General features: G+C 28.5%; 2 protein-coding genes across 3 annotated transcripts in view; one reads left to right on the top strand and one right to left on the bottom strand.

Annotated features, from left to right (window-relative positions):
* The window catches only part of LOC132943416 (uncharacterized), a 55,880-nt gene extending 30,966 nt beyond the window's left edge, over window positions 1-24,914 (top strand). The window contains exon 4 of the mRNA XM_061012401.1: window positions 23,624-24,914. Coding sequence (XP_060868384.1) covers window positions 23,624-23,830 — 207 coding nt within the window. The 3' untranslated portion in view covers window positions 23,831-24,914. The remainder of the gene's footprint in view (window positions 1-23,623) is intronic.
* A 73-nt stretch (window positions 24,915-24,987) lies between these two features.
* LOC132943417 (5-formyltetrahydrofolate cyclo-ligase) lies at window positions 24,988-27,184 on the bottom strand. Of its 2 annotated transcripts, none has more exons than XM_061012402.1 (5): window positions 26,960-27,184; window positions 26,222-26,388; window positions 25,661-25,788; window positions 25,471-25,598; window positions 24,988-25,397 (listed from the first exon to the last, which is right to left on the bottom strand). In XM_061012402.1, the coding sequence occupies exons 2-5, from the start codon at window positions 26,333-26,335 to the stop codon at window positions 25,177-25,179; spliced, it is 591 nt and encodes a 196-aa protein (XP_060868385.1). In that variant the 5' UTR covers window positions 26,336-26,388; window positions 26,960-27,184; the 3' UTR covers window positions 24,988-25,176. The 2 variants fall into 2 exon arrangements, with proteins under 2 accessions (XP_060868385.1, XP_060868386.1); XM_061012403.1 differs by lacking the exon at window positions 26,960-27,184 and adding an exon at window positions 26,531-26,938.
* Window positions 27,185-27,968: the final 784 nt, after the last annotated feature.

The raw sequence follows: 27,968 nt of genomic DNA on the forward strand, positions 1-27,968 counted from the left end.
AAGCAATTTCTAGATTCTTTTTAATTTTCAAAATATTTTGGCTCTTTTTATTGTATTTATAGACATTAAACTATTTTTTTTCGATTTATATAAAATATTGTTGTTAATGAGTAAGAAAGCTTTAAAATATAATACAATAAGTTATTTATAACTCAAACTAGAAATTAAAAAATTTCAAGTAATGCCACATGTATTTTTCTGAGCGATGAAGTGTAAAGTTTTAACGTCATTGGGTATATTCAATCATATAATAATGATTAATGATTTAACGATTAACCCCATTAAGGATTTTTGTTATTTTGCAGTTAATATTCCACAATATTCCACTAGGTATTACTTAAATTATAATTTTTCTATACCATACACAGTGAAATTTCAAAAATATTTTGACTAATTTTTAAGTACTTTACATAGGCATTTTTAATTTTTGATTTTTTTCAAAAAAAGCCAGAATATGTAATAGAAGATCCCACTACATGAGTTGTTACTAATAAAATTTGAACATATTAGAAATTCAGGAGCCCGATTTTTCTTCATAGTCTTATTTATTCTATGTCATGCGTATTTTGCCCATCCCTAATTATAAATGCCACAAGACTCTCCACGGAATTCATTTGCATAAATCAAAACCGTTGACGCCACTCTGGTCCCCGACACCTAGCTGTAAAATACAATTACAGGTGATCTCCTATCTCGCCCATTTTCGTCCTCCAGAGTCAAGACAAACCTAGAGTGGAGCTTTGGCTATTGGATGGCGGTGGTTAGGTAAGCCTATGTATAATGTCTCTACACATATAACAATGTCACAGTGCATACATACATGCAGTTATATCGCGTCACGAGCTGCACGCGGACGCGTATAGGCCGGAAGACGAAACGCGCTCTGAGTACAATAATTATATATATACAATATGCAATATATATGCAAGTATATATGAATACAAGACACGATTGCCACGCCGTATGTTCATTATTATTGCACGTACCTATATGTACAGATACATTGTTCACACTGTCGACCAATATAATACATATAGGCAGACCGTAACTTACCCGCGGGATGAAATGACATTATCATCACAATGTATACGACGGGGTTGGATGAACCGTGTACGTATTCAAATACCCGGTAATAAATCTTCAGACCGCTTATTTATATGTGCCTGTACCTCTATAATACGACCGATGGATACAGCCCGCCGCCCAATTAGTCGTGAGGCTGCGGATACCTATTATTACAGCACGACCGCGACGACGCGACGGCGTTATGATATAAAATATACACTAACGTATGCCACCTATAAAATATATAGTAAAATATACCTATATAAAGTATATTATATACATAATATATATAGGAGCGTGATCCCAGTTTATCGCGGTTTGTATAAGTCAACAAAAACGCCCGCCGCACTGCCGCATGCCTTTATAGCTAATATTATATTATTATGGCCGGTGACTATTGCGCAACAGTGGCGTCGCGGTGGTGTGGTGACACAATGAACAAGACGATCTTTAATGTTATATTATACACTGTACCTACCTATATAATATATACGGTTTACGAGCGTGCGCGTGAGATGTGCTTGTTTTTGAGGTCGTCTTCGGGTGGTATAGTGCATAATAATAGTACAACAATATGAAATATATTATAATTCCTGGTCGCCGCTTTGGCCGACCCCTCTCAACCGCAACGCGAAATGCGGTTATACGGTGTCGCGCGCGTTATTGTGTCGCCACAACATAGGTACCCACAAACCAATATTATATTATTATATATTTATATTGTGTATACATATATACTATATTGTACTGCGGTTGCGGTAACACACGGTTACGCACGTCGAGCGTCCTGCGACGAACGAGCTTACGACAAACGAAGAAAAAAATTTCACGATTAGTCGTCATGAATATGAACATTGTTACGATAAGATCGCCGTGAGAAATCTCAACTAATACCTAAAAAAAATTTAGTTTCGAGATAGTAGACCAAAGCGCATATTTTATCAGTTGGCAGCTAATATACATACACGAGACAAGTCATCATATTATATGCGTTTCTACGCTGCAGACTGCAGCAGTCATCCGAGTTTCAATTATGAATGTATTATTTATGTGTCCTATATATTATATAGGAATTTTAAAAATATCAAAACGTAACTATTGTTTAATATTATATATAGGCTGCAGTCACCAGGTAAAATTGAATGATGAATTACAAAATATACATCGCGCAACTATTTGTGTTATTATAATAATTATCGTGTCTCTTGTCGTCTATCTAATATTATATATGACCGTGAACTTACCAAATCCCACGTGTAACTACAGATTTCGTTAAGACATAGATTACACGCCGAGAATTTCGCACAAGAACTGCAGCCCACAGGCCACATTCAAAAATGTATGAAGAAACAAACCCATATAGAATTCTGATACCAACCCCGACGATTTTTTTCTGATTTACATAATATGATATGTCATATTATCTATGTGATGGTCATCACTCGCATCGTCATAATTTTTTAATGAATTGATCAAATAACATAATGATGGTTTAAATCAGTCCTATGTGCGTGCGTCGCTGTTGTATAATATTATACCCTAATACCCTACATAGGTTCACGGGCGCCTTCCGCGTCTCGTGTTCGATTATCGTCGCCGTCGTTGATTCGCGTACACTGCAGTGCGCCAGGTGCATCATCGGTATTACGTGTCGACGGAAACAGTTGAGGCGATCTATATACAACATATTATTATTATTACGCACTACCTCACACCCACTGCTGAAGTCGTTGGATACAGATTTTACGTTAATTATCGTGCCTGCGTGCGAACCCGGAAACGAGTCCAGTATATTATTAAATATTATATTATAAATTATAATTGCACTGTTATTGTTGCAGCGCAGCGCCACTGTGTGCCAAATACCAATATTATATTAGAATATTATGTAGTACTTATTACCTATACTGCATAGTATAAGGAATAAGAATAGTGTGCCCTGCAATGATAAGAGTATATTTTTTTTTAAGGAGCAATACCTGTGTAATTGATACAAGCAAACAACAGTTAACTCAAGCTAACGTCACGTGTATATATTATTTCATCTTGTACAGTATGCATAAAAACACAAGACGATGCACATGGGCGAACTAAAATGAAAACACGAATCGTGTTGAGCACACTCCTTATCATTCATTATACTATGGTATACTGCACTATAGTATAATTAGTATATACCTACACTCTCGCACGAATTCGGGGATATTAAATTACAGATGTTTTCCCCCTTACATTTTAAGTTAAAAACTTGTTTTAAATAATGTGCACATAATATACCGACCCCATTTATAACTCAACGTTTCTGTTTCTAAAGGTCCATTTAATAAATAATATTGAATGTTGTATGTTATAATATTGTATGTTTGAAAACTTCCACGTAACGTGTATGATACCAGTATAGCGAGTATACCACCGTGGATGATATATATAATATATATTCCTATCGAATAAATTATAAATATATAGGTACTTACAAGCACACGCTTGGTATATTTTAGTCGATTCTGCAGGTCCGCTCGCGTGTTTTTGGTCGACGACATAACTTCGAGAATTACGTAACATCGTTATGTGTAGGTATTATAAAATATCGATGACACTTTTTTGAGGTTTTCCACTGTATTATTTGCATACCTGCAGTATAATCTGTTTAATTTTTACACGACGAAGACTGAAAAAATGCAGATGACTTCGTCCACAGTGAAACGGATTACCTACTTAACTATACAATATTTTTTTTTTATTATTGTAGAAAGAAGTTATATATGGTATATAATATTATATATAATATACGTCTTTGTATATGAATATATTTTTATATGAAAAAAATACGATTCGATTTCCATATGGGATCTTATGCCACTCCTCACACATTACCGTCAATACATGCATATATTACATACCTATCTGGCTACCTATATAATTGAATATTTGTTCCAATATAAATTGAAGTATTATTCAGATGAATGAATATCGTATCGTGTATAAACAATAAAAATTTAAAATTAGATTAAAAAAACGTATATTAATGTTTTTAATATATTAATTTCACTTATAATTGCTTATAATTGCTAAGTTATAATCTATAGATATTTCAAAACATACGTAAATAATATGCCAGTAGGTACCTACTTTTACGTAGCCGAAAGTAATATTATAAAGATAAAATAGACTTTTTTTGCATTTACAACCATTAATTGTTTTAACTTCGTTTTATTATAAGACTGTAGTAGTGCGTAGTGTATGCCTAATCGCTTAAGTGGATTTTTTTTATATCAGTTAAAAAATTGTTTTTTCAATCATCGTTAAGTCACAAATCGATTTTTAAACAAACATGGCGTGGGACTACGTGTATGTCACTGTATAAGTATACCTAATCTACCATGGAATACTCGTACATAATAACTATTACATATTTTATACCTATATATTGGTTTTATTTTTAATTTGTCATTATTGAATAATATTGATGGAACATGTCGATAAAAACTTAACGTAATCAGCACGTTTGTTTGTGGTCATAAAAATGTTCTTCTGTAGGTAAAAATAATCACGTTATAGCCTAACGGGTAACGGTGGTGAGAGATTTAGAAGCGATCAGTTTTTTTTTTAAAAATTTGTTTAATCGTTTTTACGTGTGCATATTAGGTAGGTATAGATAACCATAAATCGACTTGAAACGTATACTATACTACTATGTGCTTATACCATAAACCATACATACACCGTTTAATATTCTAATAATGTGTCTACGAGGATTGAGGACCACGAAAGTCGAAAATGGTCAAAAACGAATGCAACGAGAACACGGTAAAACTGTATATTATATTTGTGTGTATAAATAACTAAACGAATATGGAGTTTCGAAACACACGCGAGCCTTGGAAGCGATTCGAATTGACCCAAATTACGGGAGAGGCGATGTGAAAATGGCAAAGCACGTTGTGGCCTTGTGAGTGCACCGGCTCGACCCGAGTCAGACACCATAGTATACATATAGGTAGGTAAATATATAAATACTGGGCTGCTGGCCGCTGGGAAACCTGTATGACGTCGACCACGCGGTGTACCGAGCGCTGCAAATAATATAATAATTTATTGTCATTATTATTATCGGCACTGCGACGACTTATCTCTATCGTCACTGTTATTATTATTGGACTTGCGGTGCGCGCACAAACATAATATGTATAGAAAGAGAGTGGCAAGGAGGGATATAGAAAGATAGTGAGAGAGTGAGATTCCGTGCGCGCAGCACACACGTGTTCCGCATGACCGCATATTTAACGCGGGAAATATAAACATAAACCTATCTACTTACTATATATTAGTTATTACTTTCAGTTTTTTTGTTTTGATGAAAAAATGTATGTACCAAGTCTTTGTTTTGATTTTTTGTTCCTCAGAATCTAATACTTTATAATATCGATATCTATCATTATATTTTGTTCGTTGCAAATCATTTGTATTCTTATGAAACATAATCATAGTATAGAAGATAATATTCGTTATTTTTTGCAAAAATTTAGCAATAATTATATGATTTTCGTCAACATTTAGCTGCATTACGCTTCAAATTAATAAATAAAACTATTTTCCCATATCGTCTGCAATGATGAAATTTTCTTTCGAGTAACCAACCAATTCCTTTATATAATATTACCTCTCTATCAGAATGCCAAGTGTGAAAAGGTTTTTTTCATTTGATGGACAGCAGAGAATGTATCTTGATCGATTCGTGCATTTATTCTGTTTTAATTCTCTGTGCTCATATAGATATCAATAGTATTTTGATAAACGGACAGACGCATAATGATCAGGCACAGTCTGTGTGTTTCATAATATTACAATATTGACTGTATAGACGTATAGTTCAATATACAATATTATTAATTATTATTATATGCGTAATCTAATAATTTAGCGACTTTTACACAAACTTCCGTAATGATTTATTTTTAAACAAAACAGATCATTTTTATATCTATTTTTTATTATTTTAAGTTTATTTTTAAGCGTTTAAATTATATGGAATGCTAGTAGCTGCTATGTATATTTTATATTTGTATATTATATTTTATTTCATTATTGCTTTAAGATATTGATATTCTTGCTATGTACACTAAATACAACAGGCTTGATTCTGAAGCAAGGCCGTATAGGTTATACTGATTATGCATTTCTTAGGTAGATTTTTGTTTGTTTTAAGGACACTCTAATAAGTCAAAACACGCCTAAACACTAATGTATTTTACTGAGATTTGAATTTAAATAACAACATAAATAATTTTTTAAGAATCTCTATAACCTATTCTGCTATAAACATCATTTATTTAACAACTATACCTAGTAATTTATTGTATGCGTTATAACCCTTTCTATTACATTACCCACTAAATACAACGTTTATTGATACTTCAGTCCTTCATTTATACGTTCAAAATATACAATATTATACCTCAGGGAATATGAAATAATAATAATAAAATTATATATAGCTTCTATAATGATGAGTAATAAATTCGTGTTTAAATAATACTAATAAGATGTTAATTTTTATATTTGTAGAATCAAATATGAATGTAGGCACATATACCATATAATATATAAAGTATAAGTCATAAAACCTATACATCAACCTATTGACCAATATTACACACAAACGTCTTTAATAGGACTATTCACGATAGCGGGTACTCAGTTAAACGTGCACATGTAAACCACATAATTTCCATCCAGATGGAGCTGGGTTGTACTTTCGTAGGTACTTAAATAAATATTCGTATATTCTGGGACCTTGCGTTGTAGTGGACACGTTTTTTTCGCTTTGCCTACATAGAAATATAAGAATATTACTTGTGTTATTTTGTGGAGCAAACGTCACATGAAATGATCACCTTCTATTATAATAATATAATATTATAAAGACCAAAGTACAAATACATTTTAATATGACACATTTAAACATTTTATTGAACCAAAAACTTAAATATCGCGGCGTTTAATCTTCAAAATATAACAGCAACCGCAGACATTAACGATACGCCTGATCATCACACTATAAAATACGTATGAGTATTTGAAGCTTATATAGCTAAATAAATTATATATTTACATATATCTTTCGCAGATAAAAATATAGATGTACATTCAAGATACATAATATTATGACGTGTATATAATATATTATATATATCATCATATATATTGCATGTTTGCATTCCATCAACTGGGCATCAACATACTTGTTTGATGTATAGCTGTTGACAGGGAAAGTATAAAATATTATTAATGTTATTCCTGCATGTGTGAGTTAATATTTTTATCAGTATCATCTTTAATTATTAGTTTCTTCGGCAAACTTATATATGTAGGTATAATGTATGCAACTATACATAATCATAGAATATTAATATACTGTTATCGTATCCATATCATATTATCATGGCATATACATATTATAGGTATTTTAAAATTGCATTCAATGCATTTCCTACAAGTATTGTTGACAAAGTACGTGTTTAAACATAACGCCAAGAGCTCGCGCTTATGAACGAAATGTGTTTGAATTAATATAAATCTATTGTAATAATATTTCGTTTGTATTAGGCAAATATACCTATCATATTATAATAATTGACAAGTCATTGTTCTGGCCCAATAGACGTAATTAAGTATACTGTCTAGAGTTTTTATTTTTATTCATTCTAGTTATTTTATGCACGCGAGGCCGTTTTTAGCGTCTATGCTGATAATCGATAAATAAAAACTAAGTATTCAATTTTGAAAATTACTTTATATGTATTATAAACAGTGTAGTATAATTTGGGTCATATGAATAGAGGTATGGTATATATTTGAAATTCGAACTATAGGTATATTCGACCCGTATATTATTAGCAGTGATAATTTTCTAATTTTATTTTTGTACAATTTCAAAAATTGGTTTTAGTTCCTGTTCATATAATTCTTAGATTATAGCCCGTATTGACGTAGAATACCTATAATATATTTTGTGATTGTGTGATGAATCAATTAACGTTCATAAACTGTTAAGTGCTTTGTGTTGCTTTATTTCAATGTCAGGAACAAAAAAAAAGGTGTCTTTATAGCGGATCTATGCTTTTGAGAGTGCATGTAAAATATATTTGCGAACAATTAATACAATCAACCAAAATTTTGCCACGAGGGCACTCTAACAAACGTTTACAAATCGACCAGCAGAGAAACTCACATACCTATCTGTGTAGAGTATATACTATATAGGTATATTATTCAAAATAAATTTCCAGCGACGAAATCACGAAACTAGTGCAATATTGATAGTGTGATGTGTGAACAGTATATTATAACAGACACAGGCACACAGCTTATTACATTACAAATTACAATATTACCTATATTAAATACAGACTTTTGCTTTAATATGACGAAGTTGTTGCCTGTAGGTATTCGACATTTTGACTTATTGATCATAACGTGCAATATACAGCACATGAATAAAACCTCCATAGTATTATTTTAACGCGTATGGACGTTACGCGTAATTCTTTATAACGTGCAGATGACATTGGAGCGAATGGTTTAAAAAAACCATGTAATAAAAAATACAAATTGTTAGGTATAAGCTCGCTCAAAGTACGCTGCTTCGTTGTGTGTTGAGTACATGCAGTATAATATAATAATAAACAATGTTATTAATATGATGAGTGAACGTTTAGTATGATACACCCGAATTATAGTTACAATTTATTGTATTACCATAAAACACTGCAGGTCACGATATCGACTCGTTTCCAATAATTGCCGTTACCAATCGTACATTAACACTCGTTCCAATAAATTATAATTTATAACAACTAACATGTGTTTATAATTTTATATAAACAGCTAACCTACCACTACAGTGGCAAATCGCTCCATATAAACAAAAAATACTTCAGCTACATATTATGTCTATTATTTTAACATATTAATATTAATATGATATTGAAAACACGACCAGATCTTAAATCAGTGGGCGTTCGCACTTAGCATTGCCTTTTATTTTTATCTGTTCTGGTCTACGACGTAGCGATTGCAATTATTATTATACGTGTAGTATAATGTAGTGTTATTGCAAATTGGAAACAATTTCATAAGTACAATATAATATAATATCATATCCTATGGAAACTCAAAATTCAAAATAATTGTGATTAGGTACCTACTAAAATTGTGCTTTCTTTAGGACCTAATGACTTAAATACCAGTTTAAAATATTTCAATTTAATTTCAGAAAAATTATATAGGGGGGGACAGGGTTCCTGGGACATATCCCTTAATATCGTATTTCTAATTAAATTTATGATAAATGAATCACACATCATAATCATATTATTATTTCCAATGTAAAGAAAATTTCGTGGATATGTAGGATTTGTGTATATATTTTCCGACCTTTTGAATTACAGTATATACTACATTTTTAATTGATTTCATAATATTGCAGTTTGTATTATACGCTATTGTTCTTAATCAAATGTATTATTTACCAGTCATAATGCTAATGGTTCAATATTTTAATTATTATCAAAATATAATTGTTTTTTCTTAGAATCGCATTTAATTTACAAAATATTCAAATATTAATATAGTTATATATCCCAGATAGTTAATGTGTGTTTATGCAATTGAAAACAATTTAAATCTGGAGTATGTCATGGCCAAATGGTTGCTATTAATAATACACTTAATATACATACCTTTACATTATTATACGCATACACATAAAAATTATTAGCTTACACCATAAAGAACGGACAATAACCACGATTAAAATCCTGAGTAGTAAATATAGTACGTTTTACTTCACTGTAGTACTGTATTTTGTAACAAGTAATGACTATAATATAATAATGATAATAAAATAAATAGAGATCGTAAATTATTAACAAACGAAACACTTTTCAGTCAGTTAATGCGTACCCATCTGCATGATTAGTTATGTTTTATAATCGCGTATTTCATGGAATAAAAATCGTGGATTAGTTTTCCAAACTTATACAGTTGTATACCTACGTGTATTCGAAATTCGTAAATTTTAAGAACAAACGAAATTTTCTTTTTAAATATAATATGTAACTATCTGGTATACATAACATCAGTTAATTTATAAAATAGTGTAGCAATTATTGGGTAGTATTATAATACATATAGTATTATATGTACAGTGTCTACGCAATATACATATTATAATTTGAATGTTTATAATTTAATAACGGAACAAAACAACAAGACTAGAAAGCTAAATTTATTATGCTTATATCCGTGGATATTTTAATATTATTTATATAGGTATACCTACCTACTATTATAGTATTATACTATTACATATAAAATTACTCTCACTCTCATAAAATAACAACATATTATGATTCTGCAAACTTGACTGAACTGTAAACTTAGTGCGTTGTGTATGTTTATGTATTTTTATTGTAATTCCCTCATATCTCTTTACCTAACCTAACCTAACCATTTACTAGATTATTATTTATCTTTAAAGACTTAGGGTATGGAATAAAATAATTTCTTTAATTATAAAATAATCATTATTAATTATTTTTATATGTTTACTTAAAATATTATAATAATCATATTCAATTAATTATATGTTGTACGTTTACTGAATCTACTTATTGATAATTTAGATACCTACTTATGTTTAAGATAATAGTACCATATTAGTCTCTACTATACTGCAGTAAGTTTTATAATGTATACTTATAAGTTATAAGTATATATTTAATATAATTTATTCTATTTAATTTGAATAAAAGATACATTTTTATTTAACAATATATAATTTTTAAATCAAAACAACGTAGGTAATTCAAAGACTTAAAAAGATATGCTTTTATGTATTTTGCCAGCTAAATAGTTTACTATTTTTATTATATATTTAAAAAATATAACTTTTTGGTCGTAAGTAATAATGTTATACTAATTTTTCACATTCGTTCAAATTATAAGCTCGCTTATATAAATTATAATAAATTTTGTATACGCATATTTGTCCATATTATAGTTATTATATAATAGGTGCTATGAAATTCGAACCTTCGTTATAAGTGCGTATAAGGTTAGTATAGGTTTAAAGTATAGGCTGTAAGCCTGCAGTAGTGAAAATTTTTTTTTTGGTTAAATGTTTCAAACTCCCCCACTAAATCTATCAAATTACACCACTGTAAGCCCGTAACTATTGATTATTATGTATTGACATTTTTAGTTTAGTTGAAAACTCAATTCGTGAACATGCGCTTACATAGCCAATGTAATATAAAAATACGAAATCGGAAACGGAACAATATCTACATAGATTGATTAAGTCTATTATATTTTATAAGGATTATGTACAGCCGTATAGGTACTCTAGTGTGATGTACTGATGTCGAAGATACTTTCTTTATGTATATTACATGTAATAACTAATATTATATGTATTATTAATGCGGAAAGAAAAGAGTTAGGGGCCAACAATTTGAAATTGTTTTCTTATAACGGATCTTATATAAATTATCTATTTTCCAAATTATAATTATTTGTCTGCTGCAAATTAACTTATCTCTCGACTATTTCAATTAATTAGGTACCTAACTAATATTTTGTTATCATTATCAGATACATTTTGCTATAAACGAAAAACAATAATTTATAATGTCTTATTGGTTGTTACTTTTTGTTTATTTTTTTTACCTTAATTTATCGGTGTATACCTATAAGATTAATAAATTAATCATTTGACTTATTATAATATTTTAAAATACATATTTTATGAATAAATATTATAAGTTGTAACCTCAATTTATTTCCGTATCTAACTACAAATGTAAAAATAAAATAATACACTGTAAAAATTGTATTTTTGTTATCATACTAAACACATGCGTATCATCCGTTATTTAACACAATAAATTAATTTATCACAATAACAACACATCAACACTTGATAGGTATATAAAAATTAAGTCAAATCGATCACAATACAAGTATAAGTACAATAACAAATAAAATATACGTCTTATAGGTGTTCATGTATCATGTATAATAATTAATAATACATTATTAATTGTTACGTGAGAAATGTAATGAAAGCAAAAAGAAATTAAAGCCAGCGGGTGGAGATATTTGAGTGTCTAAAACTCTAAAGGTTAAATGTCTCACGTTAAATAATCGACTTTTGACCTAAGGTTATTTTTTGATACATATAGGGACAGCTTAACGTGCCATATAGCTTTTTACCAACAATGCCATAGGTCATAGGTCTTTTACCGACATAATATAATAATAATTTTTTAAACAATTCATATTTCACTTATGTCCTAGTTCATTTTTTACTTCATCTGTATTTTAGTAATTATATTATGTAGGTACTGGGTACCTAGTAAGTAGGAGTGTAAGACGTGTTTGTTATTTGATTATATAATTTTTTAATTTTTCACATATCTATGGTAAATGCTAATAGAATACCTAAATATTTTGTTTGAAAAAATGTATCTAAGTATCATGTTGTTGTAAATCAGTAAAATGTGAATAGACAATACATTTTTCAAATTTGTTACTTAAGTACAAACTATTATTCATTTTTGAATCAATAATTGTTTTTTGTCTAATAACTGTTTTATTTATTTTAGATTGTTATTGTATTTATCAATCATTAAAGATGATGAATTATTATTTTTAAATTGTCTTTGTAGTTCCTATGCACATTATACGAGTTATGTATATAGAAGGATATTCTTACATGGGACAACTGACAATAATTTCTTGTACCTATACTACCTAGGTATAGTTAATTAATAATTATATTTATAATAGGAGAAAGTCTTATGAAGTATTTTAAAGTTGAATTAAAATGCAATTCATTTTGTGGTTTTGAAAATTGAGTGGTACTTATTTTGTTTAAATATTATACAATTAGTTCTCATTTGTATCAATTAATGTGAAATACTTACTCAGTAGAATTTTTATTTTTCCATTTTGAATAGTAGGTACCTACTTATTTAATATTGATCGGTAGTTGTAATTTGTTTTGTCCGGCTTTATGTCTAAATTGTATTTTGTTTCAATCTAGATATATGAATCTATTCATAGACGACGAAATTACCATGTATAATTTAGTATAAATTATAATTCAATGTATAATTTATTGTATCTACTGTCTATAATTGTTATTATTGGTTAGTTATTATGTTTTATTACAAAACAAAAATATATTTTGAAATAAGTTTTCAAAGATTTTTCCCTTGATTACTATTAAATATGTTGATTTCGTTCTAAAATGGCAGACATTCAAAATCTTAAAGAAATTAATTACCTACTGATAAATTATAATAATTATGCATGTATACAAGCTTAAAATATTGGGCTACAACTTAATCAAGTCGAGATTTAAAATAAATAATTTAAAAAAACTACTTTATTCCTTTTACTGAATCATAGGCATAAATCCATACTATTATTAGTAGTACCTATTATTTTAATAAATTTTCTTTAGTCATTCTATGTTTTTCTTGATAAATTCAGTACCTATCTAATTTACTAACTAAATTATGACATAATTAATATATATCAATTGTGAGTTATTAATTAATATTATAGTATTTAAGCAGGTAGGTACTTCTATATACAATAATTAAGTTAGATATTTACATGACTATTGCTACTATAAGCTACCTATATAAAAATAACACCACATAAAATGTATGTTAGTGTACAGTATCATAATACAGTGCATACTCTAATTAATTCTTCTTTTAATTACCAAGTACGTAAGTAAACTTGTGACCCCGTGTTCTGAGAACCAATTAAACAATATTAGTATGAGCATTGTTATATTCTTATTATCTTTAATGACCACAGAATAAATTATGTGTGTAGGTTGTATATAGGTATCTATGTATAATGTATACATAATACGAAAACGAAGGTAACATGCTTGTAATGCTGCAATGGATATATTAGGTATAGGTACCGCGTATACGTGTTAATGTAATATGTTTAGCCATATTACGTGCGTAGAACTAATACTATATGGCCGCGTGTTAGATAATAATAATAATAATAATAATAATATAGATATAACGTATAATAATAATGGTGATAACATATATAATATCATGGGAAACGAACGGATTGAAAACGGAAGCTGATAATCTAATATCTATATATGTAATATAACTAATTCTATATTCTAATGAACGTGGCTGAACATGCACAAATATAGATGGAAACCGTATTACATATATAATATTATAATTAGGTACTTATGTATAATGTGAATTGTGATTCATTGCATAAAAATACATAGAATAAATCTGTAACATAATGTACGATACACCCATGTTCTAATTTCTATATTTTAATAATACAGGTGGGGGAGGGGTGAAATATGTGTTCAATTAAGACTCAGATTAAAGCATTCAAAATGTACATACATAATATACTATTATATATATAGAGCCATATATTATGGTGGATAGTGATTTTTTAAACTTGATTTGATGTGTATTTTTCCAACACGATTTGGCATTGTGGTACCGATCGTTAAAGTCCCCAGGTTTATATAGACGTTTCGAAATATGAGTATAGATAGGCGTATGTGTTATTTTATGTATACAGACGTACCTAATTTAATGTCAGCCCAGCTTCGGCGTGGTCGTTATATTCATCATTCGTCAGGGAACAGTATTTTCAAAAATAAGTAAAACATAATTAGGTATTCGTTTTTGCGTCCCACGCTCGTGGATGATCGTACACAAGATCTGTACACACCACACGTCTACACCTATTTCAGCAGCTGTTGTAGTCGTATTATATTATTTTAAACTATAATGATATAATATTATATATACGAGTGGTAGGCATACCGTATAAGTAAGAACGAAATAAACATTTCTCGCGAATGGAATACAATTGTTGATCACGCACTCCAGCGGTATTAACGTAAAAAAAAAATAACAATCGTTGTCAAGGTGGTCAAGGCATATTGTATAAGTCGGAAATAAGCGTGTCGTCCGACAATGAGCAGTCTATAAGCCATGCGTATAATATATTATGATGCGCTTATATTATATTGTATTTTACAATCCTATAGGTTTTTATCGAAAAATAATATAAGAATATATTATACAGAGTGATTCTTAAAATATTCTTTTACATATTATTATTTATAACATAAAGTCAATAGAAAACGATGATTTTTTTTATTGTTGTTATTATTTTTTTGACAATATGAATTTCAAATTTCAAATCCCGAAGCAGAATTTATTTTTTCTGAGAATTTGGATGGATAAAAATCAAGAAGTTAGATAATTAGTTATATGTATTAAGTTACATCAAAATTCTTAGAAAAATATTCTTTAAAATATGAAATACGAAAAAAAATGCATGTTGTGATTAAAAAAGATTAAAACAAAAAATAAAATAATTTTTGAAATAATGAGTGTTTAAAATTAAAAAATCACCATGTACCTATACTTCTAAGTGTATGTATCTACATAATAATTATATTTACATACATGATAATATATTATACATGGTGATATTTTTAAAATGAACTCTCGTTTCCTCAGATAAATTTTGTTTTTTTTTGAAAATATGTTTTTGTCGTACATTTTTTTAAGTATAGCAAAATAATCGAATGCTGTACCAGTGTACCACATTCTTATCCATATAATTTAGTAGGTTTTTACTTGTTTTTATTTTAATATGCCAACTATAGCTTTGAATTCAAATTGTTCAACGGAACCTATTAATTTACAACTAATAATTATAAATTTTCGGTTATAGAAGTTGCAATAGTTTATTATAATATGTATGTTTAAAGTTCGATTTCATATTTTACGAGTAGGTATATGTTTATTATCTACTATTTACTCGTCCATACTTGATAAAAAAATGAGAAGGAAATACTAGCCTATATTTTTAGGAGTATTGAAAAAGTACTGCTGTAGACATACTTACTTCAAAGTTCAAACTGCGTATTCCTACATTTTTTAAAAGTATATCTACTGTAGCAAAAGGCGCATATAATCGTCCGAGAAAAGTCGTTTTTCCTCTATTAAACGATTTCATCGTGGTACATAATATAATTCGCATATGTCAACTTGACAATGATGATCCCTTGACGGAAATCCTTCCGTTTGCTTTCTCAAGTCCGCTTTCACCGTGTCGACCGCGACCGCTTTTTCCGGATGACCTTGACGATATGACACGGTCTCGGACCCTCGCTATAAAGTCGCTACACACGCGCGCGTGTATAAAACGCTTATAAAACTGATTTTACGTAATATTCAACAAACGCGTTGCACAACAATATAATAATATATAATAGTAATATTTTATTATCGCCTTTGTTCGTCGTCTACGCATTTTTGCAGCGTATTGTATACACGCACCCCTTCCGAAACTCGACTTAATATATTAATGGAGTACCATCGGTTTATTAGGTGATTCATTTAAAGAATAATCATTAACGTTTTTGAAAATATTTTTATAATTTCGGGAAGATTAACAAAACGATATTGTATTTTAGACATTATATACATATTTTCTGCTCCACAGTACGAAATTAAAATTATTAAAAATGTGAAAATGTTCATAAGTAGCCCCACCATATAGTAGGTATATGCGTTGTTGCATTTAAAAGATTAAAAAACTTAAAAAATAAAATCAATAAGAAATTGTAAGATATTATATAATTTTTTTCAAAAATGTTGTTTTGTAATAACTTCAGACTGTGTGCAAAAAACTGTTCTCAAAAACTTTTAAATAATTATTGAAATAATGAGTGGTCTCCTTCGATATTAAAATTATAGAACTTCATAGGTTAGGTTAAAAATATAATGTAAAAAATAAAATATAATGTATAACACGCGACGTGTGTGCGTGTGTGCAGTATAATATATGTGATTTTTTTCCGATAGACTTGAAAGTAAGTAGATCGTATAGGTATAATATAACATTCTACCGGTCTGCAGCACACCCACAAGAAGACCACGTGCGGTAGTCACGTCCATTGTATCAACTATATATACTATCGTATATAGTCGTACCTATATTATTACATCGTGGTGGTCGCTATATATTATATGATGCGAGACGTGATCAGCGCTTAGCTCTGGCGTAGATGGGCATTTGATGTGGAAAATAATAATATCGAGTACAGCTGCGTAGGTATTCTCTATTATTTTAGTTCTGTTTTAGTTTTATTTTATTTTTTTACGAACCCCGAAAATTCTACGGACGAGGTCGGCCCGTGTGCGTGTGTGTACAGCTCAGATCGCCTCTTATGTCACTATAAATGTAGGTATAATATGCGGCCTAGTATGTGCAATGTATATATAAATCTAGAATAGTTCGGTAGTTTTCAGCACGTCTCTTCGTCACAAAGCATATAATATTAAGTAATACTATATATAATATTGGTGGCCACGTGTATAACGTGCACATAATAACGTATTCATTTGTATACGAGTCTGTGCGTGTCGTGCGTGTGCATATTATATAGATATGGCCACATGGGTATAATATATTATTATTATACTTTGTCCGAAATCCGAATCATAATACATAGTTTGGTACTTACATCAAGTAAATTATGTCATACACACGTAATTTGTGCACAACATCTCAATATATGTCAACAAAAAAATGTGCACTACGTATTATAACTTATATTATTTAGATGATCGAATTTATTTCAAAAACAATAGACTAGGTAATGAATTTATGAACATTAGAGTATTATCTGTGATTTGGCACTTTTATGTTTTCGACTGCATAAAAAGATTTGAAAAAATAGATTTGTTAGAAATGCATAGAGATTTTTGAAAATTTTAAGTACCTATAGGTATTCAACTATTATGTTAAGTTATCGAAGAAATACAAATGTCCAATCACAGTTACAGTTATATTCTATATTAATTAATTTTTTTCAATAGCATGGGATTGTAACGAAAAAAAATAATTTAGTAATTTTGCAAAAACTTATTTATAAGATCACGTCTTTCAATATTGTAAACTTATATCATACGTTAAATTCACATTTATCTTATAAGTTTGTTAAAATGTCGTCAAAAATCATTTCTACGTTGTTTTCATCATACTTTATACATTATAATATTTAGGTAAAAATAATAAAAATATCGTATCAATTATCGTGGACACACATTATTCAGATGATTCGGTAATCTGTTGCATTGTTGCAAGATTGGTTGCTCTTTTAGATTTTGTTTAAAAACCATTTTATTTTTCTGAAATATGTAAATAAAATTATATAACAATGAAAAGTATTTATGCGATCAAGACGAACAACTATTTATACAATATACATACAATATACATACATGCCTACATAGGTACTTACATATATAAACATATATTGTCACATAGGTATATATATACATAAATTCATACATATACATACATAAAAACATGTATACACAGACATCGTGCAGAACCGGTACCGAACGCCTTAAATATTTATCAGTTTATCACAGGAAATAGGATGTACAGTCCACTAGACTATAATATATTATTATCCGTCCACATGATTTTAAAAAAAGTGATAAAATATTAATGACATTACCAGAAGGACACATTTTATTAAACAATGTTCTTAGAAGTTAAACAATATGTCACATTATGTGAAATATCTATTTGTGCTAATATGAACACCTACGACCTACAACTATATAGTATATAGACATTATTCTTTACTACTCTTCAATATTATAATACATTTTAATAATTGTATACATTTTCAATAAAAGTGACTTATTTTGATGGATATTTGTATTTTATATATTATTATATTTTAAAAATAACTACACAAATCGGCGCGTGGAATTATGTAAAATGTAATATTAAATTTTGTTCTAACATCTAAGTATATAATAATATAGTGTATATATAACTATAGTTATACAAACATTACTACCTATAGCATTAGTAGTATTAGTTAATTAGGACATTATTAACTAGTAACTACTGCATACAATTGTAGAGACTGTATACATACTTTAATTTATATTTAGTAATTATTAAGAAAATTCAGGGGAAAATTTAAATTTGCTTAACGTTAACCAGAATAAACTAGGAATTATTTTTTACCTACTTATCCTATTATTTATAATCAGGGCTCAAGCCTTATAGGCTATATCACTACAAAACAACTAAATATGCTTAAAGAAAACATTAAATATGCACTATAATATGCAAAAAATGAAATAAATATAAGATTGAAATATTTTTTCTTGGAAATAATAATTGCAGTATTTTGAATTTTCCCAAAATAAAACCTTAAAATAAAAAAAGCGAGTGAGTAGAAGTCGCTCTGCTGTACTAAACAGTAGGTTACAAATGGGTCACTGTAATGGATAGTCTTAAATGCTTAAATTTGAATCCAATGATATAAAATCATTGTATACGAAAAACGAAGACGGTCCTATAATATTACTAAGTATATTTTATGATATTATTGGTATTAAAGTAATTTATTTTACTATTATAGGCATTATTTATCGTGTAATACGGTTGAATTCATTTTTGACAAAAACATTTAAAAATGTCATTGTGTGTATAAAATATAATAATATACTAACATACATTAAAAGTTGAAATGAAAAAAAATGAAATATAACATACTTATTAACAAATAATAATAATGACTAACGACATAATAAAATAATGCAAGTTCTGACTTATAATATAAATATATTATAATACATTAGGTACTACCTATATCATAATTCATATGAATTCATATGAATTATATGATATCATTTTATGGCAGGTATTTAAGTGTTTGCATACTGCTATAGTGCTATTACAATATAATATGCAAGTATTTCTTTCATAGCCCGCTGGCCATAGATTATATATAAAATTATAAAAAAAACAGATTTGATTTAAAATTGTTTGTACATTGAATACATTAGGTACCTACCGGTTTCTTCGTAATTTTCGTAAACATTTATGTTTCACTATTATAGTAAAAACTAAAAATATCATTCTATCCTAATATAATGTACTTACTACCTATCATTGTTTATAAATAGGTAATATTTATAATCAATGCTACTATGTAGCTATTTAGTTGTCTCGTACACGTTTATCCATGGATAAACCTCAATTTAACAACAATATTTTATTGTATTATAGCTTGCGGTATATAACCATCAAGTCTTTAACCAGTGTCCAATTGTCAAAAACAAAAAAATTATATTTTATATAACCAGGCCAGTTTCAAAATTAACGATTTATATATTATGTTATAGTTGCCGCATTTGTTGTAAAACCCCCGAAGCTGATATTTGATCGATATTGAAACACGCCTCATTGTTGATATATAATAGGTCGCGACTTGTGGGTTATAATTTATATTTTATATTATACAGATATTTACCGCCTTGCCGGTATATCTGTGCGAAATTCGAATGCTTGTGGCAAAAAAAAATTGAATTGTTAATATTGTTATACATCTTACACGGATAACCGCGCCAGCGATAACGTGGTTACTGGTTACTTATCCTCGTATTAGGACTTCATAATGTACTTAATATTATATAGTCAGATAGTCTATATAATGTATATAATATACATAATACAGTTCGTAACTCGTAGGAGACCAAGTGAATACCTCTTGCCGTGTAAATGCTGTCTGTGGAAGCGTATGCCTTATTAAGTCTGGTTTATTGTGAATATTCTATGTTTATTGTTTGTAAATTGTCTTTATCGACAGAATATTTATTTTATTCACTAAATATTCTGAGGCAATAAAAGACCACACGCTCGAGCTCAGAGCCCACATGATATCACTCTACAGGAAACTATTAAACCATTTTATATAATATACGTGTAGGTAAAGTCTAGTTAAACCTACAAGGCTACATATTTCTAAAAAGATTGTTGAAAAAAAAACAAATGATGGTAGTACAAAAATAAAAAAAGATCGTAAATTTTAATCGATTATTAACTTAGTTTCTACTTAATTTCTATATAATTTAATAACGTCACGTTATTAATGTGGTAGGTATTGGAAGTAGATAACAAGTACTTATAAGTTATAAGTTATAACTTAATTTTTCCCAACGGAATTTGGTTAAAAATACTTTATCTTTAGATTATTGTACATTCACAACTATCGTCAACTCACATATTATTATGGGTCACAAAGACAGTGCTTTATAAATTATTGTTGTATAAGAAAAATTATTGTAAGTCAATATTAATGTATTTTGTTTATTCGATCACTTTTAAGAACAAAATCCTATTTTAATAATAACTTTTAAAACTTTAATCCTTCCATATTATGTACGTGGCACATAGCAATCTCTATTTCTTAAAAAAAATATATACATATATGAATTATTAATAGTTATATAAACAATTAAATCATCAACCGTGCGGAGTACCTATTACAATTTACAAGTCAATTAACCTCATAATTATAGTGTACTACTGTACTGGTATAATGTTTAGTCGTTATTTTATATATCTACCTAGCTATTATATTAATATGTATCTATAGTCTAGACTGTATGTCTGAATAGTACTAATAACCTATTTGGCTGTAACAAAATAATCCATACGATGCTTTTTTTGGTCAATAATCAATATCACATCACCTCTACTCGATAGTATTATAACTTATAGGTTCTTGATGGCAACATAATACTATCATAATAGCCGCAATACTTAGGTACCTACCTGTATATACCTTAATATCTTATACAGTAAGTCATATTACCTATAATATATTACCTTTACTATGCAATGAAAAACCTTTATCATTATAGTCGTTTACCACGACATAAGTATATACACGTTTGACGAAATATATATAAACCCAAAATCTGGGGGAGGGGGGGCAGGGTTAATTTGGATATATTTATAAAAACTCATCTATTTCAGTACCTAGCTAGGGTTCTGCAATCGTATCTTCGACTCGACACATCGCGATTTCCACGTGGTTTTGATAATGATACAATCATTTTTTTATACATAAGTATCATATACTATCGCCGTTTGATTGATCTAAACACTTGGTCCTTGGAGTGAACGGCGCATCGACATTCGACATACATAACACATATAATAATATAGCTATACTGCCTATACTTAAATATATTATTACAAGTGGACAGTGCTTATGCTTGACGCTCGAATTTCGGCGATCGAATTGTATTATTTCGAGGGCCAAGGCTGCCCGATAGGTGGGAATGCTCTCGGCTGTCGAGCAATTTGATGATGATTGCAACGCGTTTGGAAGATTTTTTATAATATATATGTAAATGTAACTACCTAGTACCTATGTTACCCGGATCATTTCATAACGATATATTATATAATAATTGGCCTGGGTGTTGATTTTACATAATCTATTCTCCCTTTACCGTTTTAACAGCACAATAATAGTTAATACCTTACTGCCTAGTGCCTATATATGAATGACAGGTTAACGTACCACATACAATTTAAGTTGCATAGGAGTTAGGAACTATTTAACTATTTAACTATACAAAATATTTGATCCTAAGACCTACGTTGAAACCCGCTAATATATGTGTTATGTTTATGTGTATGTCATATGTCATATGTGTAGAACCACACTAACAATAAAATAGCAACTTGCAGACAACCGTATAATAGATATGTGCGCAGTGATTGATGACTTAACAATTTTTATTTTCGTCCAACAAAGAAAAATGTCTACGATCAAAACTCACTATAGACATTTCTATCAATTATATATATGTATATTGTATTCCCATATGATTAATGTGGGTGGGTAAGGACTAAAGGCCAAAGGCCCAGGGAGCATCATCGCTTCAATATAATTAAAGCTTCCCAAGTCCCAACTGTTTATAGAACTATGTTTTATGAGTTAATTAACGAACTGAAAAGACCTACTTACTTAGTATTTCATAATTGTATGGCATTAAAGACTAAAAGTCAAATCATAAGACCAATTTTGGTAATTAGTATAGGTACCTACCAAGGTATATGTATTGTACAACAATACCTTATTAATTATTATACCTATTACCTATCCATAACAAAATTTTCCAAAAAATGATATAAAACAGGCCTATAAGAAATAAAAATTAATATTTACAGTTTGTTGTAAATATTTATTATTAATTAATTGAATTTGAATTTTATAAAATTAACTAACACGACTTATAAATATATAACATAATATGAAAAAAGTTAATAGGATTTCGTCAAAACAACAAAGCCCCCTCCAGCTGAAAAATAAATGTACGACCATTGGGTTTGATGACAATTGTGGAGACTGGAGTTAGTACATGTGCTAAAGGTAAACTGGTAGATGCGTAGTGTTCAGGGCACCCCTATACGATTTGCAACTTTGATGGTTTTAGTATTAACAACATGTCAATCAATCCATTTAGAAAATATCCAATCGAGATTTTGTTTTTGTAAAAGTTTGCTATTAATTGAAATACCTACCTAAATACTAATGCTTAAACCGTTCGTTTGCCTTGTCTTTTTTTAGGATTGCGGAGCCATGTTACGCGGACTGCAATTCACGTTGGACACGCAGCAAGCCGAAAAGCTGATGCAGAAGATCAAAGTGGGGAAGAAGCATAGGTGTTGGTGTCGCTTCGTCACGGCGTGCGTGGGTCTGATCATGTTCCTCGTGTCAATGGTCACCGTGAGCCTCGCGCTTACCAGGGGACAAAAAATGTTCGGCTCTCTCTGACGATATTGCGTTCAAACTCGCGTCTCTCAAATAACGTAATAACAATAATAATATTACTTATGATACACGTAATGATTATTATTATTGTTACTGAATCGTCAAATTTAAAATTATAATTATTTATTAATACATTATCATTGCTGTTAATAAATTCGCATATTGTATGTGCCTACATTAAATCATATTATTATTGTATGAACATTTGTGTCATTCCACAAACGTCTTGTGAAAATAGCATCAGTTGTAACTTGTAGTATTGATTATCATAATCAATGCTTGTAGTTATAATATACCATAGACATAATATTATAATACAATAGACTATGTATGACAGCTGTTTCATGTGTAATACATTGAAGCCAACATGTTGTGCGAGAGAGCCAGACAATTTAAGGCTATTATCTATATTGCCTATAATATGTCTATGCTAAGTTATAATTCCTTGATAAATCCTCAATTGTTCTTGGATAATTCCTTGGGTTTATATGGACATGTTAGCTTCAAATATTTTGTATCATTCCTGGTCTATTATATTATAATATGTCTATGTGATAAACCCATAAAATCTATATTATAATTATTTATATATTATACATATAATCATATCACAGCATCTCCTTTGTATAAGTAAATCCAAAAAATATATTTAGTATTTTAGTGTAAAAAATATATCATCTCCTATTGTATAAATACCTAAGTTATAATGGGTCATCAGTTAAAATTTATGATTACTGATGTGTTCATTTTTTTAAATATTTATTTGTCTAGACATTTTATAATATTTGCATATAGAACCTATTTTTAATTTTGTAAGCTTTCAAATACAAGAATACAGCATTAATATAATTTGTGATTACTGATTGTAATAATTTATAGCCATATGGTATTTGTAATTTATGCATGCAGGTATGCTCATTAAATACTAGAATTAGGTATTTACAATTTAGGAATGTTACTAGTATTCAATCATAACGAATTATGAATTCAGTAATATTTGTATACACTATATGTTACACATTTTTACAATAATTATTAGCTTATTGTTTATATTATACTTATTGATTAGCTTATACGATAATTTTATTGTAAATTAATTGTAACAATAATAATTTATAATAAAAAACATAATATAATGGATATATAAATGTGTCAAAGTATAAAATGTAATATTTAATTTATTTGTTTATTTTAGATAAAAGTATTTTAATCGATTCAGGTTAAATTTATAAAAATTTTGATTACAGTTAATTAAGTACTTGAGATTCTAAACATTTTATAAAACTAAAACACTTATTATCATTTCCATACATAGATAATATTGTACATATAATTGCCTATCATAATAATTAAGGACAAACTAAAAAGTCTATCAAACTATCTTGTTGACTCATTGGTATGTCATCACATATTTGTTCACTAAATGCCAATCCAATGGTTTTCAAATTATTAAATGGATATTTTTTTTTATATTCAGTTATGCATCGATCATAATAACCTTTTCCTCGTCCTAATCGCTTTCCATCCTTGGTGAAACCTAAGCCTGGCACTATAATCAAATCTAAACCACCTGAACACCGAACAAAAAGGACATATTATTATTCAAAAAACATATTACATAATAGGTATCATTAATAAGGTACCTGTTGTCAATGCATCCTCACGCACATCATCATCGGCTGGTTGTGATATATTCCAACTGGTTTTTGGCAAACTATTAAGTTCATCTATTGATTTTATCTTCACCATAAGCATTTCAGATTTGCTGTACCTAAAAACCAAATTATTAATTTAAAAACATATTAAAAACATTTAAAAAAAATATTAACACACTTAGGAATAAAGCATATTTTTTCTGAGTCGAAAATGTTTTCAACAATACTATTTGTTTGTACTTCAGAATCCATACTGAGGTATATTGACACTCTGTTGCTTCTTGTGTATGCTGGATGAGATAATATCTGAAAATATGACATTCATTATTCTTCCTTTTAATTACAAATACATTTGATTTAAACAAATTATTTATATAATTATTTACAATTTATAATTGTAAATGGTTAATTATTAATGTATTATAATTTATAGGGAATTATATGTATCACTAATTGAGTTCTTTTGAGTGTTCAATTTGAAAATAATAAGTTTAAAATATAAACAATACAAAGTTATCCTAGATATAATGCAAATAATTCCAACATCATTTTTATATTATATAAAAAATTAATTGAGTAGGATAATATTGTAATCAATTAATCAAGTATTAAAGTATGAAAAAAAAAGGTAGCAAAACTAAATATGTTCCAAGATAACCTAAAAGATAACTTTATAATTAAAGAATTTAAACTTTTAAGCATGTTTATTCCTCAGAAAATTATAATTTATATGACTTACTTTGTTAGTTATGATTTTTGATTGTTCGGCAATTTCACTAGCTGTCATTTGTGACAATTTTTTTTTTAAGTTATTACGTAAATTTGTTTTAGCAATCTTCAGTAGCTCCATCATGCCCAATAATTTATTAAACTTCAAATTATGAATAAAGATTACTGGATACCCAACTATTGATAAAATATTAGAATTAAAAGTGATACATACAGCATACTTCATGAAAAAATGTGAAATTAACAGTTAATTAATTTTAAATAAAGAATAAACAAAATAGATACATAATATTATAATAAGTAAAAATCCAGAACTTACCTTCAGGTGTCAATATAACTATAAATATATACAGATATACGAATACCAACACTAATAATTATAAACTATACTATTATAGGTGGGTCGTGGGTGTGTGGCAAATATAATATGAGGACATGGGTAGTTACTATTACCTAAATAATTGTCGATAGATTATAATTATAACAATTTAATTTGATTGCAAATACATGATGTATATAATACTTAATAGCTGCATTTAAGTGCATTATAAGTTATTTTCTTTTATGTCAAAATTGCTCACACAATAGACTATACAATATTTCTCGACTCCTGAGTCCTTACTAATTTTATGTTAGAAATAACAATTTACTACTAATTATGAATTATTTACAAATTATTTTACATTTTCGTCTCGACATGTATAAGTATGTGAAATATCGATTTATTAGTAGATAACTAGAGACTCACATGTTTGTAATCCTCTTAATGTTCTGGACAATTTATACTATAAACATTAGCCAAATGTCTTCATTCGTAAATACATATTGTAGAGGACAGAGGTATGATATTATATTATATATATTAAGTTGATAGGTTGATTGAATATTTGATTATTTGAATTTTGAACTATTTGAACCTTGTATAGCTATAATATTATTTATTATTCATTAATTCAGCTGATCCATGATCTAATCAACAGGTTTGAAAATTAATGAATTGATAAAGGCTGTATATTATTATGATAAGAATCACCATGGTATTTACCATACTTAAGTATATCTTAATTCGTGGTTGAAACTGTGATAGTAAAAATTGTCAATTTAGAACAAAGAAACAAGTCTTTTTTCGTTTATTTGAAATTCTTTATTAATCATTATATTATATCCATGATCATTAAAAATTCACTCTTACAACGATATAAAATAGACTTGTATATTTATTTTTATAATAATATGTAGCCATGTAGGTAATATTTAAATGATAATATTTTTTGGCTAATGGTATTGCCAATGATATTTAAGATTTCAATTCACTCATTCAATTTTTAATATACGTGTTCTGCTGAGCGTATTGTCTATATGTTACGCGCTTGTAAGACGGAGACAACACATTACACATACGGGTATAATTACGTCATCTTAAGGCATTTTACAAAATTATTATACATATTAATATAATATAATAAAATAATACAAATTTTAAATTACGAAATGTAATATTCTTTTTCTCTGAGTCAACTCTTTTAAGTTGTAAGACTTCATCTGTATCAACTTAAAGGTTTAAGACAACAATTTCCCAAGACCTGAGTCACTATACCTCCTCCTGTTCTATAAAATACAAAATAACACTTGAAAGAGGACTTGTCATTTGTTTTTTTAGTACTCAGTTGTTGGAAAGTCAAATGTTCTGTCCGTTTTTTTTTTTAAAAATATTCGATTTTTTCTTTATTTGAAAGCTTTTGACTCTGACCAACATA

The sequence above is a fragment of the Metopolophium dirhodum genome, chromosome 4, assembly GCF_019925205.1.
Source record: "Metopolophium dirhodum isolate CAU chromosome 4, ASM1992520v1, whole genome shotgun sequence".
Taxonomy (NCBI): domain Eukaryota; kingdom Metazoa; phylum Arthropoda; class Insecta; order Hemiptera; family Aphididae; genus Metopolophium; species Metopolophium dirhodum.